Below are 19,247 nucleotides of genomic sequence, written 5' to 3' on the forward strand. Positions count from 1 at the left end.
ACTAATTGGAGTATTCTGTCTAGCCAAAGGTTTGCTAATTCTGTTATATCTTTTCCAAGAACCAACTTTTGGTGTCATCAGTTCTCCATTATTTTCTATTTTATCTCTGCTATAATCTTTATTTTCCTTCTTCTGCTACCTTTGGGTTTCCTTTTTTCTTTTTCTAGCTCCTTTGAGGTGTAAACTGAAGTTACTGATTCAAGTTCTTTCTTCTCTTTTTCCTTCTTTTTCAATGTAGGTATTTACAGACATAATTTCCCTCTGAGCACTGTTTTGCTACATCCTATCAATTTTGTTGTTTATTCACTTTTAGTCACCTCAGAGTACTTTTTAAAAAAAATATGTCTTTTTTTTTTTTTTTTTTGGTTCTCAAAGAATTTATTTATTTATTTAATAGAAAGAGAAAAATCACAAGTAGGCAGAGAGGCAGGCATAGAGAGAGGGGGAAGCGGACTTCCTGCTGAGCAGAGAGCCTGATGTGGGGCTTGATCCCAGGACCCTGAGATCATGACCTGAGTCAAAGGCACAGGCTTACCCCACTGAGCCACCCAGGTGCCCCCTCAGAGTACTTTCTAATTTCCCTTATGATTTCTTCTTCTTTGACTATTTATAGGTTGATATTTAATTTCCACATATTTGTAGATTTTTCAATTTTTCTCTGTTACTGACTTCTAGTTTATTCCACTGCGGTCAAAGAAGGTACTCTGCATGATTTTAATCTGTTAAAATTTATTTAGATTTATTTTTAGGCTTAACATACAGTTTATTCTGGAGAATGTTTCATGTGCACTTGAGAAGAATGTACATTCTGCTGATGCTGAAAGTGTTTTGTATACATGTTAGGTGTAGTAATTTATAATGTTATTCAAATCCACTAGTTCCTTATTGACCTTCAGTCTAGTTACTCTACTAAGCATGTATTTTTTTAAGCATGGTATTACCTGCATATAAAGCTACTCCCAAGATGAAACAGGCTCTGCTTATAATTGGACAAGGATTTTATTTGTCCAAGTGAACAAGTGAAACATGCAGATCCAAACTAATCGGTAGGATTTCTTTAGTATAGTGATAGGAATGATTCCTAGGATATAAATAGCTATTTCCATTGCTCAAACTGTAGCTGCCATTTGGATAGTGTCTTTATTAGTAACTTGGCAATTCTATATTTTAAATTAATGAAGACAGTTGTACTGAAATGTTTTTCTCCTGTAATCCTATCAGAAGTCCTTCTTTCCTTTGTTACTATGAGAGTATATGATACCTACTACTCTTCCTTAAACTTCTTGATTTATGCTATTTCTTTTAAGTCTTATTTATACTGCTTTGGCCCAAAAGGTTTGACTTTAATGGCCAATCAGAACTGTCCTTTATTTCTGATTGGTGAACTAAGCTGATGAATTCTAAATTTACCTCCCCAGCTACTGCTAAAATTATGTTATCAACCCCTATATCTCAGTGGCTTACAAAAATAAGCATAAATTTCTTGCTCATGAGTCTGTGGGAAGCTCTATTTCAAAACGCCAGATGGGTCCATATTTGTTCCATTTGTTTCTCACTGTGGAATAATGAGAAACCAGTAGCTATCTAGACAAGCTCATCTTATAGAAGACAGAGGACAGTAAGTCAAGACAAACAGGTAAATCATTTAAATATCTGCTTGCATCACAGCTGCTAACATTGTATCAGCCTAAGCAAGTCACACAGCTAAGCCCAATGGTGTGGGAAAATCTCCTCCATCCTTGTGAAAGGGGGAGGGAGAGTAAGTATTTGCTGAACAATAACATCATCAACCACAGTCTAGCAAAATAAGGCAATTAGGGGCAACACAGTATGTTTTTTAAAAAAGTTATGTTTATTTAAAGGACTTACTTTGAAGTTAAGCCTTTCTCCTTTTTAGAGTAATATTGTTCTTACTTTCATAAAATGATGGTAATAATAGAAGGCAGTAGACCTTTTAAAATTCTTATTACTTGACAAAATAAAAAATTGGCAACCTTCTGTCAGTCCCAAAATTTTAGGACAATTTTACTACACTACAAAAACCCAAAACTCTACTACAAGAAAAAAAGTAATCACAGACCACTGAATGTAATCCCAGATCTCTGGCTATTGTTCACTATTCAGAGGCTGTTCCTTGGCTTTCAAAGGCACTCATTTTCACCCTTCTCAGGTTTCATTATTCCAAATGCTTGTGATTAGGAAAGTCCAGGAGTTAGAAAACGAAAATGTCATTATTTATATCTAGTGATCTAATCTAACTTTTTACTTTAAAAATGGTCCCATTTACTCTTCAGGTCTCTATATAAACTTGGTTTTGTAACACTTGAGGCCCTAAAATCTTAATGGCATGTAAATCTTTCATGTCCTTGACATGAAAATTTTAACAGGCAGTACATAAAGAATAATGGCCTATGACTCTACAACTTTAAAAAGATGAGCTATTATGATTAAAATTTAAAAAGTACCCAGTGGCTTTACTTCCAGTGTGAAAGGACACATATTTAATGGTTTTATATATATATATAAATATATATATACACAAATATTTATGAATACTAATGATTTTGTCATAGTCTTACCAAACATTAAAATTATATAAAATAGCAGAGCTGTGTTTTTTCCCCCCCTCATAGTACTGTTAAAGCAAGTGAAGCAATTGGCATGCTTATAGAATTCCATTTCACTCCTAACTCCTCAGCTTATTTCCACCTCCTACTCTTGCTGTCATCTTGTTGTTTACTTGTGATATTCTCTAGCTTTAAGCAATATTAAAAAATGTCATAGCTATCTCATCCATTCCAAACTAGGGATGGAGTTGAAGAATAGGATATTGAAATGCATTATATCTGCAGAAAGCCTTATATAGAGACTTCCAAATTAGTCAAAACAGGAAATTTCCTATGAGTCCTACTTTAGCAAATGAGATTTGCAATTCATTTATAAACATTAACTTATCAGAAAGGATCTGTAAAATAACTTCATAATATGGTAGTTGCCTTTTATCATCTTACTGCTCTTACCCAATATTGGAGAATTTGACACAATACATATTTAAATTTCATAAATATACAAATCTACAGTAAGAGGCAGAGAGGGAAGTTTCCATTAACTGGAATTCACCAGTTTTGAAACTCATGTTTGTGCCATGCTTAAATTTAAATAAAGTATGCATCTTTTACATCTTACAGAGTATATACAGAAGCTAAATTTTCTGTAATTTTTATAATGTAATTCTCATTAAAATAGGATGAAAATTGAAAAATGTGGTTTTAACATAAATAACATACCTGCAGGTATGATCATCACTCACACTTGCAATTTCTTGGCCTTCTTTGGGATCAAACACCAAACCATTAATGAAATCTGAATGGCCCTCTAAAACCTGACATCAGGGGAAAAGGTAGTAAGAATACAGAAAAAAAAATCTACAAAATTTCTACCTAATATTTTTACTTCACTGCCTTAAAAGCTTTCACTGCATGCTTCCCTTCTCTATAAATATTTCTTAAGCAATCTGCTATTTTTAAGGCATGATTTATACACCCACTTTTTCTGGAAGGTTTATCTTGGAAAGAAGCTGATCATTCAACACACGCTATTAGCTTGATCTTTCTTTTCTAGTATGCATTTCTTATAAAAACACACACACACTTTTTTACAGTACCTGTCCTCATCTTACCTCCTCTCTTACTTGTTACATAAAGCTTAAATAAAAATTAAAGCTAGAATAAATTTCTAGGGGCACTGCACTGAGATAGAACCCCAAGTCATACCTACTGCTCTGCACACTAACTACTTAATAAACAGTATGGGTTTCACCTTATGCGGTCTTTATTTACTTCCTCTATGTAACTGCTAGCACTGGAGACAAAGTATTAGAAGTCCATAATCACAACAACCCAGAAATTCATTTTCGTTTTGTGGTGAGAACATTAAAGATCTACTCTCTTAGCAACTTCAAGTATATAACCCATACTATTAACTACACATATTATGCCGCACATTCGGTTTGCAGAACTTATTTACCTTATAACTGGAAGTTTGGTACTCTTTGACCAACATCTCCCCATCTCCCCCAGCAACAACCATTTTACTCTCTGTTTCTATGAGTTTGGCTTTTTAAAAATCCACCTATAAGTGAGATCATACAGTATTTGTCTTTCTCTTATTTTACAGGGTTATTTATTATACTAATAGAAAACACATATATAGAACTTACTATGTACAAAACATTGTTCTATCTGTTTTGTATGAATTAGCTCAATCAATGCTCATAACCTTATGAGACAGATGCTATTATTATGCTCATTTTATAGATAAGGAACTGAGCACAAAGAAATTAGGAACTTGACCAGTCATACTGTTATTAACATGATAGAATTAGGCAGTCTGGACCCTGTGTCTGTGCTCTTAAGCGCTTTATAATCCCACCTTACCCTACATGCTGCACTGATCATTGGTTCTCTCGAAGTTTGACTCTCAACTCTGTGTGTGTTCATGTCTATTATACTCTTACTATACCCAAATGTGAATTTCTAAATCCCCCTCATTTGCTGTGCCTACCTAATATTTTAATAAATGATATCAGATTTATAATCTGTAGTCCTTACTATAGCCAAAAATAGAGTAAATGAGATCCTGAATTATATACTTTAAAGATGAAAATTAAACATTTTATTATTTTTAAAGATTTTATTTATTTATTTGACAGAGAGAGACACTGTGAGAAAGGGAACACAAGCAAGTGGAGGGGGAGAGGGAGAAGCAGGATCCCCGCTGAGCAGAGAGCCCAATGTGGGGCTTGATCCCAGGACCCTGGGATCATGACCCGAGCCGAAGGTAGGCGCTTAACGATTGTGCCACCCAGGCACCCCTTAAACATCATTTCAAACTGAGATAAATCCAAGTAAAAAGGCAAAAATAATGTTTTAAGGGGTGCCTGGGTGGCTCAGTGGGTTAAGTCTCTGCCTTTGGCTCAGGTCATGATCTCAGGGTCCTAGGATGGAGCCCTGCATCAGGCTCTCTGCTCAGCAGGGAGCCTGCTTCCCCCTCTCTCTCTGCCTGCCTCTCTGCCTACTTGTGATCTCTGTCTGTCAAATAAATAAATAAAATATTGAAAAAAATAATGTTTTAAAATAAAGAGTTATGAAATATACTTGTCAACATACCTTATATTCGTTTTTATCTTGAAGATCTGAAGTAAATAATCTTATTTTCATATCAGCAGCTGAAGTACAAAATCTGGAAGTGAAAAAACAAAAACCAACACAAATCTATGACTAGAGCTACAAGCAGAAACAACGATGAATCTGATAAGTGAACAAAGCAAGACAAAAAAAGGATATTATTATTCCATTTGTATGAATGTTCATAAGTAGGAAAAAATAAACTTTATTGTTTTAGGGATGCATACATAGCTGATAAAACTATTTAAAAAAGAAAGAAAATAACTGTCACAATAATCATGAGCTTAATTATCTTTAAGGGTAAGGGAGAAAGATGATTTGGGAGGGGCACAGTGGGGACCTTGGGTGCTAGGAATGTTCTATTTCTTGACCTGGGTGATCATTACAGGTGTTTGTTTTACAACAAACTGTGTATGTACTTTTTTTTGCACTTTTTGGCATGTATGCTGTATTTCATAACACAAATAAAAGGTAAGAAAAACTAAAAAGCAAAGCTTATCTACCTAATTCTTCTCCTTTGAATTTTTCCTATTATTATTTTGGATATTCATATTTTCACATCCAGAGGAAACTCTAGAACAGACTTGCTACAACAACATTACTAATGTGAGATCTCCTAATGTAGATCTCCTCATACTTATGTCATAAGAAATCATTTAAAAATCTCTCTTCAAAATATCATTTCTAAAATAGAAAAAGATTACTTTAGAAGGTTTCTAAAAGAAATATCCCAAGCAAAAGGTTTATAAAGTATTAGTAGAAGAGTAAGGCCAAGTTCAGTAAAAACATCAGGACTTACAGGGGTTAAAGATTATTTACTTAAAAAAAATTAATGAAATAATCTTATTAAAAGAAAAAAACACATAGACACACACACACAACTTTATGGCAACTTTATGTTTTTCCACTTTTCTCCAAACTTTGCTGCTTGAGTTTATACATGGTAAGTATATTTACACCATCCTTTAATTAAACCATAAAGCCTCAGAGAATAGAAGTAAGGTGAAGTATTACTTTCCAGCAAGTGTGAAGAAAAGCAAGTGGGGATGAACAGAGGGAGAGAGCAGAACGGAAGGCAACTAAATACTAAAGATAAAACACTAGGAATGGGTTCTTTCTAGCTGTAAGTTAAGCTAATGATAAGACAGACACCAAGTTATACCTTAGTCATCTTTTTTTTTTTTTAAGATTTTATTTATTTGAGAGAGAATGAGAGGGAGCATGAGAAGTGGAGGGTCAGAGGGAGAAACAGACTCCCTGCTGAGCAGGGAGCCTGATGCAGACTCGATCCTGGGACTCCAGGATCATCACCAGAGCTGAAGGTAGTTGCTTAACCATCTAAGCCACCCAGGAGCCCCATGAGTCATCTTAATACGTATTATACTTTATATATGTGTGTGTGTGTGTGTATATGTATATACACACACACACACACATACATATATAATATAATGTATTTCTTATTTTACTTTTTCTTATTTTACTTTACATATATACGTATGTAAAGTAAAATAAGAAATAGATTATATATATATATGTAAAGTAAGATAAGAAATACAAATATAGTTTAATCACAATTGTGTGAAGTTATTTATGAAAAAATAGGATACTGGGTGTAGAAATGGCCTTTAAAAATATTTTGTATATTCTAAATTTGATACAGTAAATGTGTAATGTTTTATAATAAAATGTTTGATTTATTTAAAAACAAAACTGTGCCTCTGCCTGCCACTCTGTCTGCCTATGCTCGCTGGCTCTCTCTCTCTGACAAATAAATAAATAAAATCTTCAAAAAAAAAAAAAAAATAAAAAGGGATGCCTGGGTGGCTCAGTTGGTTAAGCAGCTGCCTTCCGCTCAGGTCATGATCCCAGCGTCCTGGGATCGAGTCCCACATCGGGATCCTTGTTCTGTGGGGAGCCTGCTTCTCCCTCTGCCTCTGCCTGCCACTCTGTCTGCCTATGCTCGCTCGCTCTCTCTCTGACAAATAAATAAATAAAATCTTTAAAAAAAATAAAAAAATAAAAACAAAACTGTGCAGTCAGCTTGCTCTAAAAATATTGTCTTTAAAATTGATGGCTGGTTAATATTCTGAATTCATCATATATATTTGCAGAAAAAAATCCGAAGCTGCTTATCAGACAACATCAACAAAAAAGATGAAACAGTAAGAGCATATGTCATTTTATGATGTTAAAGTAGGACAGGAAAACAGGCATCAAGCAGAACCATGGAGGAAGATGGTTTGTCTAGCTTTCAAAATCTGCTAAAAAATGCAGAAACTAACTGACTCTTGTTTAACTCCAGATTTTGAGAACACTTTCTTTTAATATAAAAGGAAATGAACAGCAAACTGGCTATTAACAATGATATATGTATATTAACAAGTGCTGTTGTATGGATTATTTAAAATTTGGTTAGCTAAAATCTGTACAGCTTCTAGAAGAAAACAGAACATATTCACAATCTTGCTGTAGGCAAATATTCTTTAGATAGGAAATAGAATCCATACGAAAAAGTGCTCAAAATCATGAGTCATCAGGGAAATGTAATTGTGGTTCCAAAAATAATGGTTAAAATAAAGACTGACAACAATAAAAGCTGAAGAGCTGGTAGAGCAAGTTGAACATCTCTAGATTAACTGGTGGGGATATAAAACAGTAGAACCACTATGGAAACTGGTACTTTCTTAAAATGTTAAAAAAAAAAACACCCTCTGAGTTAGAGTTCTGCTCCTAAGAATAAGGAAACCATGTATCTACTAAGAGCTATATATACAGGGGTGCTCATAGCAACTTTAGTCATAGCAGCTGAAAACTGGAAACTGGTGTCTACTTAGAGGAGAATGGATAAACAAACAGTGGTATTTATACCATGTAATGGAATACTTCTCAAAAATAAAAAGAATCACTGGTAGTTATAACATGAATAAATCTCAAAAACAACCAACGAGGCACAAAAGTATATTCTGTATGATTCCACTTATATGAAGTTCTAGAATAGGCAAAATTAACTTCTGAAAATTAGATTAATGGTTGCTTTGGCAGAAGATGGGGTACAAGGATTGACTGGGAAGGAGTACTAAGAAACTTTTGAAGTGATGGAAATGCTATGTATTATCAGTACATGGGTTATACAAGTGTATGCACGGCAACACTGATCAAATGATACCCTCAGAAGTTGAGAATTTCACTATATGTGAATTATCCCTCAATTAAAAAAAATTAGGTTAGTTCATTAAGAGCTAACTAATGATTGCTATATTGTTTACTAAAAAAAGGCATATCTTTTAGATTTGGAATCTGTGGAAGCAAGGTTAGTGTTTCGTAACAAACATTAAACAATCTGACACATATTGCCTTTGTGAAGAAGGCCTCAGCAGGTACTGTCAAGATTTTTCTCAAAAAGGAATTGTTCTTTTCAATGCTTTCATAAAAACTGAAGCCCAAGGATTAGAATTATAGTTTTATGTACTGTTAAACAAGAAAATGTGACACTGGTCTCTGTGTAGCAGTAAGGTTCATTAATGACTCAATCAAATCTACTTATTTTAACAGTTATACTTTCAATAAGTGGTAAACTCAGTGAAGAATCTGTGAAGACTTCAAATAATTCAGATGAAACTCAAGTAAAGAGCTTTGTAGTCAGGCCCCAACACATATTCAAGGCATCACTACCATGTTGCATATTTAAATCACGAATTCAGATAGTAAGACTAAATTAAGAAATAATGGCCAATGTTAAAATATCTAATATCTGAAATTGGGAAAAATGGAAATGGAGGAAAAAAAGGCCTTATCATCAAAGGCTTCAGATCACTTAAAACAAAGGACATTAATAAATACTACACTTAATAGTTTTAAACTTACTTGATTACTGGAGGCAATGAATCAAGTCTAGTTTCTGGGCTCCACGCTATGCCATCGACCCTGACTCCATGCTGAAATGTTCGTAGTGTTTTATATTGAATTCCTTCAATGTCTGCTTCTTCCTCCTAAGCATATACAGTAAATGTTTGAAGAAGTTATGAAAACAAACACTATAACATTCTGATTTTACCATAATGAAGAAGTTATCAGGAGGCCATATATATTCTTTTGAGAAAGTTCAAAAACAGATTAGATATAGAGATTTAACTGGTTAGCTGAGCAACACTGACAACAAAAATAGCTAAAACTGTCTAAGTCTCGAGGAAAACTCTATAGGACAACTAAAAACAAACAGTAAATATATTATTTTTTTACATAGCATTATATATAGCACTATACATATGTAAGATGTTACAAATTGTTCATCTAATATTGTTATGGACTATGAATAGTGAATATGTTAATACAATCTGGTTAATTTAGTCTTTTGGATACAAGATTCTGGTTTAGATATTTAAAGTCAGCTTATTTACCTGCTTTGGTACTACTAAAGTAATTTCAGTTTATATTCACGTGAAGATGAGGAAAAAATGAATTTTGAAGTATTTAGGTTTGGAAATAGGGATAATCACCTGAAAAAGTTTCCCATTGTAAAAATAATGTAACGCAGCTATCTTAAGTACTTCTGTCCATATCCAAAAACTAACAGGTTCAGTTTGCAGGAAAAAAAGGACAAAGTTTAGTGCCTGCACAAGGAAGGATGATTGGAGACTTCTGCAAAGATCCAGGTCCTTTAAAGGGGAAGTAGGGAAAAAAAACCCAAACCAAAAGTGCCACGCAAAATATCTACCATGGGTGAGGCTAAGAGAGAAAAGCCACTTACGAGAAATCTCTACCATTAGCTGGCTGTAATATGAGTCTGTGGCTTGAATTCATATTAACTACGTGCTCCAGAAAATGACAATTGATTTCAAAATGGTCATATGTTGGTAGTGGCCCAGAGCACCTGACAGACAAAGGCAAATTCTCTTTGGATGAACTACCTCTACCCAGGTCTCAAAAAGTTACCACAGATATAGTTCAATCAAATATGATCTTACACAAATGTACTCAAACATGTGAAAACAAAGAACCACAAACACAAGTATGAGTAAGCAATAAGAGATGACCAAGAATGATTAGGCAGCTTTAAAAAAAAAACCAAATAAAACATTTAGATTAAAATATCGTAAGAAAAAAAAATGCTTAGAGCAACTGGAATACAGACTTTAAAAAATTACTCAGAATGCAGAAAAGAGAAGAAAAAAAAAAAAGTTAAAAGGGATTCAGTGAGAAGTTCCACTATATATCTCATTTGGGTTGCAGAGGAGTAAATAGAGGGAATGAGAGAAGAGGCAATATTTGAAGATGAAGAGATAACAGCAAAGGGTCCTCCATACTTGATGACAGGCACCAATACATATATTTAGATAGAACAATATGTCCCAGACAGCTTAAATAAAATCCACAGGCAGATACAACATAGTGCAACTTCAGAATACACATACAAACTCTCATGATATAAATTTGTGTGTATGTGTACATACAGACTGAGGGAGGGGAGGGGGAAGGGAGGGAAAAGAAACCAGGACGAGGATGGGGCTTTTAGCAACAGCAACCAGAAAGAAAAGACAGGTTTCCTATATAAGAGATTTCCTATAAAAGAATTAGAACCATAGACTTCTTGGCACATAGCTTCTTGAAACAACAAATGCATGAAGATAATGGAACAAGATCTTCAAAACAATGACAGAAAAGGCTTTAGGACTATACACACAACCATACTGTTTTTCAAGAATGAAGTTGTATTAAATATATTTTCAGAAAAACAAAAACCAAGATTTAAGCATCAGCAAACCCTCACTAAAAGATCTCCTAGAGCAGAGAATGGCAAACTATGGCTGGGCCAAATTTGGTCTATGCGTTGGCTTTGTATGGTCCACGAACTGAGAATTTATATATATATATATATATATATATACACATATACATATGTATATATATACATATACACACACACATATATTTTTTAAAGATTTATTTATTTGAGAGAGAGCGCGCGCGCACACAAGTGGGGCGGGGGGCGGGGGGAGGGAGAAGCAGGCTCCCTGCTGAGCAGGGAGCCCAGTACAGGGCTTGATCCCAGGACTCTGGGATCATGACCTGGGCTGAAGGCAGGCGCTTAACTGAAAGAGCCACCCAGGTACCCCATTTTTGTATTTTTAAGGAGTTGTAGAAAACAAAGAACAATTTGCAACAGGTACTGTAAGTGGCTGGAAAAACCTAAAATATTCACTATCTGGCCCTTTACATAAAGAACTTAGTAATAAACTTTCTCTCGTAGTAAAGGGTGTACTTTATTACACCCTTTACTATAAAATGACCCCAGAAGGAAGGCCTGAGATTTAAGGAACAGTGAGTAAAAAAACCAAAGGCAAACAGATGGGTTAATCTAAACAAATATTAGCCCTGTAACACATAATTTGTGGCTTAAAATGAAAAGAAAAACAACAGGACTAAAATATGACAGTGATATAAGTCTGGAGGGGGTGATAGTTCAAGAGTCAAAGATCCTTATTTTGTTCATGAAGAAGTTAAAGATTTTTTTTTTAAAAGATTTTATTTATTTGTCAGAGAGAGAGCGCGAGAGCGCAGCAGGGGGAGCAACAGGCAGAGGGAGAGGGGGAAAGCAGGCTTATTGAGCAGGGAGCTGGATGCAGAGCTTGATCTCGGGACACTGGGATCATGATCTGAGCAGAAGTTAGATGCTTAAGGACTGAGCCACCCAGGCACCCAAATATATTAATTTCGACTTTGTCTAATTAAGTATGCATGGTAAAGTGTCTTTGGTAACCATTAAAAGAGGAGAAACAGCATGCAAAACCTCCAAATTATCAGGGAAGAAAACAATGAAAGGAGGAGGTAACAAAACACAAACAGAAGACAAAAGAATATGCACACTGGCAATGTTTTCAAGGGTAAAAAATTAAAAATAAACCAAATAGCCAATAGAAGAAAAGATAGGTTAATTATGCTATATGTGCAAAATATACCATACAACAATGGAAACAAATGAATTTTGACATGGAGTATCCTAACAAATACAATGTTAATAGCAACACATGGTAGAAGAAAATAATACAGAATAATTTCATTGATAAAATTTGAAACATGAAAGCCAATATACTCCTTTGCAAGACCTACATATATGGTAACTCTATAAAGTAAAAACAAAGTAAAACAACACAAAATTTCAGGCATGGTTACCACTTGAAGGTGAGAAGGAAAGGCAGTAAGGGAAGAACACCCAGAGGGCTTCAGAAGAATTACTAATGTTCTATTTCTTTAGCTGGGTAGTAGGCATCCAGGAATCTATTTTATTGTTATTTATACCTTATATAGATAACATATATTTTAAAATACTTTTTATAGGCTTGAAAATACTAAGTTTAAAAACTGTTGTTATTTAAATCAATGCCCCAACTGGATCTAGAGACTGCAGCAAAATTTTTCATGACAAATTTTTCCAAGGACTCCTCTGTATTAAGTGATACAATTATCTTTTTATAAGTTCATAGAATTATAAAATAACACCAGGGGAAAAATCCAGAGCAGGTGAAACTTACTTAAGGGATACATATGTCTACATAGATAGGATATTATCTGAAGGCCTGTTCTAAGAATTTCATTCATCCTGAATCTAAATGCAAGGTTTAAGTGAATCCTGTTGAATGTGTTGATTTTTCCAGGATAAAATGTCTTTGGGATCCTAGCAAAGCCATTTCACAAATACATTCCACATGGTTTTCTCTACATAATTCTAATGCCCCTTGAAAAATAACTTTAAATTTCAGACAAACTTGAGTTAACAGCATAAGTTTTTCCATAAATGAAAATAGGAAATAGAAATGTACTTATCAAAGAAAGAAAAACACTGTCAAGTTTTGTTACTTCATAATCTGTGTGTATAATAACTGTATAGCTAACAGCCAGATATGCCAAGGCAGCAACCACTAAGCAATTTTAAAATCAGGTTAAGAGCCTAATCATAGCTGACTTCATAGTTTGGGTTACATCTATTTTTCCACACTGGACAAATCAATCTTCTAAAAATGAAGTTTTTACCATCAAAACACAGATTACTTTGCTACTGTAACAACAGTATTGACAATTAGGTACTATAATTTTTTACCCAAAGTATATATAGAGTTATTGGATGGCCACGGAGATAAAGAAATCCCAGGGATAGTATAGCTTGCGCTTTATGTATTACCAGTGAAACCTTTTTTCCTGGCAGCAATGCCTGCCACGGAGCCAACTAAAAGGCCAGGGTGTGTGTGTGGTATAGGCAGAGACAAATGCTATTTTGGGTTTAGTTTGGGGTGTAGGCAGTATTGTATAGGCAGGAAATTAAGATCCTGTGGAAAACTTGCTGCAATACAAATCATTATAGAAGGCTCTGGTTTGCTTGAGGTTGGGACAAAGCCAGGTTGATGAAAGGGCTCTTGTAAGGGTTTGAAATTGGCAGGCCCTCCCACCATACCCAGTTAAGGCCAAAGACAGAATTTTAGTCAGATGAGACTGTAAAGTTTACCTAGTCCACGTCTTTCACCTCACACTTGAATTTGTATAACATCTGGAGAGAGTTTGCATAACCCTTCTCTGAATATTCTCAGTGACAGGGAACTAGCTACTTCTTGGGGGAGCTTATTCAACTCAAGTTAGAACTGGAATTAGAATTGAAGTTCTAATTCAAAGAGCTCTCTTTAACATTAAAACCAAATCTGTTTTCATGTAAATTCTACTAATTGCTCCAAATTCTGCTCCCTGGAACCATATAGATGAAATCTATTTCAGCGAAGACAAGTATTTGGCCACAGCTGATCTTAGGTGAACACATTCAAAGAAGATTCAGTGTCAGTCTTAAAGCACTATAAGCCATAACTTCACCAAAGACAGAACTGATGAATAACACAAAATATATTTACCATTCTGAGTCTAATCCCTCTTTCACATGGCAGTTTTAAACATTTTAATACCATTCTGAAATTTCTTCAAAAACGTTATCTCATTTGCATCATAACATACACTGCTGAGAAATGAAGTAAAGATTAAAGAATATAGAGCTATGCTGTCCAATATGGCAGCCACTAGCCACATGGGGTTATTAAGTACTCGAAATATAGCTAGTTCAAACCGTGTATACTTTATAGAGTACAAAATCCACACCAGATTTAAGACTTAGTTTAAAAAGTATATAAAATATCTCATTAATTTTTTATGTTGGTTACACATGAAATATTTTGGATATGCTGGGTAAAACAATACATTAAAATTAATTTCATCTGATTTTTGCTTCTTATAATGTGGTTACTACAACACTTAAATTTATATTTGTGGCTCACACTGTATTTCTATTGCACAGCACCGAATTAACTCCTTTTGGCAGTTTAATCATTGCACTGTTTCATAGTGAACATCCAGGTGACTAAAAAATGTTAAGTCACAATTGTCCCTTTTAGATTCAGCAGTCTATCATTTTAAGACTTTATTGAATTTTAGCTTGTTCAACTTGGCACATTAAACCAATCTATTAAATACTTAAATTCTAAGCACAGTGTCTGGCATACAACAGGTGCTCAATAAATACTTGTTAAGTGGAGTTTATCATTCAAAGCATTAGGTATTCTTCTCAGCTTCACGTTCTACATAAATTCAATGTGCTTGCTTAAATCAAATGTTCTCGAAATTCAAGTCCCCAATTCGTTATTGGTGATCCTTTGAATAGACTTTGAAACTTTCATGTTCCCTCTACCCTTTGCACATAGGACTTCTTATAAGTTTTCCTACTGCATGGTTTTACACTTAAACATCTTGAGGTCAGGGTCCTTGCTTTTTTAACATAGGTATTACCAGTTCTGTTTTGCACTTAATACTTGACAAATACATGACACCAATTAATAGTACAAGATTCAGCTCAAATTTCCAACATATTCAAAAGAACACCATAAGATTCTGAAAAATGCTTTGTTGAAATTTAAATATACTGTATTGACAGTGTTTTCCTGAGTCTTAGAATGAGGATTGCCTTTCCAACAGGCATGTGGAAAACTTTCAATTCAATTTACCTTTACTTAGTTTTCTCAGACAAGAGGCATGAAATTGGATGCTATGGAACTTGAAGTTTCTAACGTGAGAGAATAGAAACAACGCTTAATAGCGTTTAATTAGATAACAAAATAACTTTAAAGGGAAATGATAATATATTATGAATCCTCAAGGGCAAATTATTGGGACCCGAATCTCCTCCAGAACTGTTAGAATTATGGCTTCAATCTATCTGAATACCAGCATCAAAGGAAAAGGGGTTTATAAAATGGGGTCTACAGCTTGTTTTTTCATTTACTAGTCATATAAATCCCTGAACTTCTTTGACGTACAATGGAAACTCTGGACAGGGACAGTTGCTTAATTTTATTGCCAGTACTTGGCACAGAAACTTGCCAAGTTAATAAAATTCAATTCTTCCTTTAGGTAGTTTGGCTGTAAGACCTAGATTGCCAATCTGACAGGTCTGAGGATCAACAAGGACAATGCGCAAGACATGACAGAGCAATACAAATGTTTTTTGCTAGTTCTTTCTTCTCCATCGTCTTTTTCTCTCTCTGCCACTCATCACCTTTTTTTTTCCTGATTTTTTTTTCTCCCTTCTTGACTTTCTCATTTCTTATCTGAACATAAATTAGAGATAAAACATCTTTTCAGTATTTTTTTAAATACAATTCTGTATTCAGTTCTTAATTTTAAAAGTAATGAAAACTTAGTTTCACCTGTAGGGAGCTCCTTTATTCTTTTGTGGGTTAGTAACCTGCACCAGAAAAATGGTTTTACCATCAGTCTTTTTCAAGAGTGTATTATATTATTTCTCCTAATCATGTGGACTTTTTATGATCCTAACTAAGTAGTCTAGCTAAAATCAGGCCATGGGTCACTTGGCCTGAAAGCTAGCAATTTCTGCCCCAATCCTGAGACAATGTGGGAAAATGTAAGAGCTCTTGTATTGTATTCAGACACCAAAAAAATGAAGCCTTTAATTCATACTCTTTCCTTAGCACAAATATGCATGCAGTCTAACTTTGTATAACTTTATTTAATGCACTGTAAAATGCTAAACTGCATTTATGATGCCAAAACAGTATACTGAAATAAAATACTGCCTCCTGAGTAAAACAGTAAATAATAATGTTTATAATAGTACTTTAGTGGTAAAGTTACTTTAAATCTTTGAAAACTGACCAATGCCAAATTACCTCACCAATTAATCTTAATTTGAGAAATATTGTTTTAGGAATAATATTCTGGTAAACAAATTATTAGCCAACATTTCTAAGGGTTGAATTCACATTGTTTAGACTCTTTCACATGTGTAACTGGCTTTCCCGTAAGAAAACATCGTATGTGCTCACCACAATGCAATCTTGCTTTGGTGATTAAATATGAGCCGGTGCTGGGGGGCAACACTGACCAGATTAGTGACAGTTTAAAAAAAAAAAAAAAATGTGCCAGATGCCTTCTAGGAATGTCACATGACCTACTAACTACATTCTCACAAAACCCTATTAAGTATTATTTTCCTCATTTTTATAGAAGGGAGGTCAAGTACCTGCTCAGGGTCATATAGTTATTAAGAGGTAAAGCCAGGCAGAAGTAAAAACCCAAGGATTTTGGCTCCAGAGTTCATTGTCTTAATGACTATGCTAAACTGCCTGTTCAATTAATAGGGTCCCATACTGTGTATACACTGGATGTATGCTTTAGATGTACAAAAAGCGTGAGAGCATACTAATACAGAAGCTGAATATCACGACAGCTGTAAAATCTCCTGGAGGATCGTTCTTTAGGCTTGTTTCCTATGTCAAAGTGGAATGTAGAAAAACTGGGTTAAGTAATTACTTAGGTCTCATTTGAGACCTAGTTTTCTCTGTACATACCAAATGTTCAGTTAGCCACAACCTTCAATTACCAGAATATTTCATTTCCAAACACAAGGCAAAAAGAGAAGCCTCATAGTGTTTTTCTTCACTACCTATTTAATGTATGCACAAATCTCAGGCATATATTACTGGAAATATCTTCCTCTGTAGTTCTTCATGTAATTTTTTCTCTTACATTCAAGCTCAATATGTTTTCCAAGTTTACCCAGTTTGCCAAAGTTTGTTTTTTTAACCAGTGAAATAGCTTCACTGTCATTCACTGAATTTTGTACACTAACCTGAAATGTACACATGCCAACCACCACATAATTACCACCACCATATGCAATTAGGTTTCCTGGATCCCCACTGTCAAAGGGATTAAATTCTACCACATGCACATAATCTTCACAATCCACAGTGTAGGCAGCATTTCTTGTGGCATCTTGCTTCATCTTGTATGTCAATACTTGAGCAGTTGTAAAAATAAAATAGCCTTCTACTGGATGAGGTCACGAAACTGTGGATTACAGCACAGACATAGTTAGATAGAAACCATCAAAGTGTCAGTCACTTTCAGCAAATGAATCAAAATAAGGACATGGTATTTCAGATGCCACAGACAGCTACAAAAAAACCCAAACCACGTACTTCTTTAAATACTTCATGAATAATACCTGCAGAATAAATCATCATATCCTGTTTAGATTAACAAAAAGATAGTGAGAACTTGAAGATAGAATCAGTTTAGTAGTGAATATATTCATAAAAAATTAATGATAGTTAACATTTACATAGCACTGCTTGCAGGTGCCATGTTAAGGATTTTACTGACACTGTGACACCTAATACTTGCAAACCTAAGAGGAGGCAAATGGTTCCCATTTTACAGAAGAAGAAATCGAGGCTTTAATAGGTTAGTTAGCTGCCAAGCTCATAGAGGAGACAGCATTTGAAATACTTTACTAGGTGCTGGACACCAGTGCTAGAGAAGAAAAACAGGCCTCCGCCGCGAAGATCACAATATCCGTTAACAGTTACGATTCTCTGTGAAAAGCACAATAAGACCCGGAGAAAGAGTGCCAAAATGTGTGATATAAAAATGATATTCGTAAAATCAGGCACAAAACTTCCACCAACCTGTTATGGCCTGATGTGCACTCTGGAAGTAGCATTCCCAGAGACTTAGGGATCTAAAGAGGTCTCCCCCCCCCTTAATTGGATGCAGTTGTCCTGAGAATAGCTGGACTCAGTAACGAACTCATCAAGACCTGGTTAAGTATTTGCGGAGAATCAGAGGAATCCCACCTCAGGGAGCCTATAAACTAGTAACCCTACGAGTGGGAACCCAGGACTGGACATTTGTTAAGGGTGAGAGCAGGTGGATGCCCATAGAGGCACAGCGATGTGGGAAGTGGAAAAGATTCGAGATCAGGAAACTCGGTCCCCTTATCGCTTGTTAAACTGTGCCCAGTCTCACTACATTTTCAGGGTTTCACTGTACGGCGAGCTGGACCTGCCCTCTAAAACTGAAGAGCGGAACAGGGAGGAAACAACTGAACTACCCGCAAAAAGCTCCAACGTCTCTCCCAGACAGGCAAGTCCCGTGAGCCCCGCTACCACCTCCCGAAGCCCGAGGTCAGAGGGAAAACGACTCGGGAGAGAAGGAACTCGCAAGAATAGGATGGGAGCGCTGGGCGGCCAGTTGCAAACCCGCCCGAACCCTCAGGTTCAGGAGCGATACGCACCAATTTGTCGGAAACTGGCCAGAGGGAAGCTGGTCTCCTCCCCAGCCTGCCCCGGCGCGCGCCGACTCTGCTTCCGGGTCAGAGGGCGGAAGCAGCGATTGGTTCCCGAGCCTTCCCGCGATATTTAAAATAGAACTCGCGACGGACTCTTTTAACAGCTTTGAAACTACAGCCCGGCAGGACAATTTTTCAGTTCAGTCTGAACCTGCCAGGTCTATCCCGAGTCAGGTGAGTCTCATGGCTTCCTTGCCCGCCTGTCACACTTTAATTTGTGATTCAGGCCGAGAGATTTTTCAGTGACCTCTAAGTGACTGTTAATAGTGGCTTTGCTCTGGAACCCGGTTGGGTTTGGGGATGTTGAAGAATTCACATTATCTAGTGATGAATGGAACTAGAAGGTCCTGTGGGATCATCTGCAGATTGGACGCCTGGGG

The 19,247-nt window shown here is 35.5% G+C and overlaps 1 protein-coding gene across 4 annotated transcripts in view; it reads right to left on the reverse strand.

Annotated features, from left to right (window-relative positions):
- NUP37 (nucleoporin 37) overlaps positions 1-18,879 on the reverse strand; it is a 43,337-nt gene extending 24,458 nt beyond the window's left edge. Inside the window, exons 1-5 of one of the 4 annotated variants that reach the window (XM_032844271.1) lie at positions 18,814-18,879; positions 17,365-17,585; positions 9,054-9,178; positions 5,169-5,241; positions 3,288-3,382 (exon numbers count right to left, since the gene is read on the reverse strand). In XM_032844271.1, the coding sequence (XP_032700162.1) occupies positions 3,288-3,382; positions 5,169-5,241; positions 9,054-9,178; positions 17,365-17,520 (449 nt within the window). In that variant the 5' untranslated portion in view covers positions 17,521-17,585; positions 18,814-18,879. Of the gene's footprint in view, positions 1-3,287; positions 3,383-5,168; positions 5,242-9,053; positions 9,179-9,685; positions 10,236-14,080; positions 16,125-17,364; positions 17,586-18,205; positions 18,231-18,813 lie in introns of those variants that run through there. The other 3 variants (XM_032844273.1, XM_032844274.1, XM_032844270.1) reach the window with 3 other exon arrangements.
- Positions 18,880-19,247: the final 368 nt, after the last annotated feature.

This window comes from Lontra canadensis, unplaced genomic scaffold (assembly GCF_010015895.1).
Source record: "Lontra canadensis isolate GAN:19392208 unplaced genomic scaffold, GSC_riverotter_1.0 scaffold150, whole genome shotgun sequence".
NCBI classification, from domain to species: Eukaryota; Metazoa; Chordata; class Mammalia; order Carnivora; family Mustelidae; genus Lontra; species Lontra canadensis.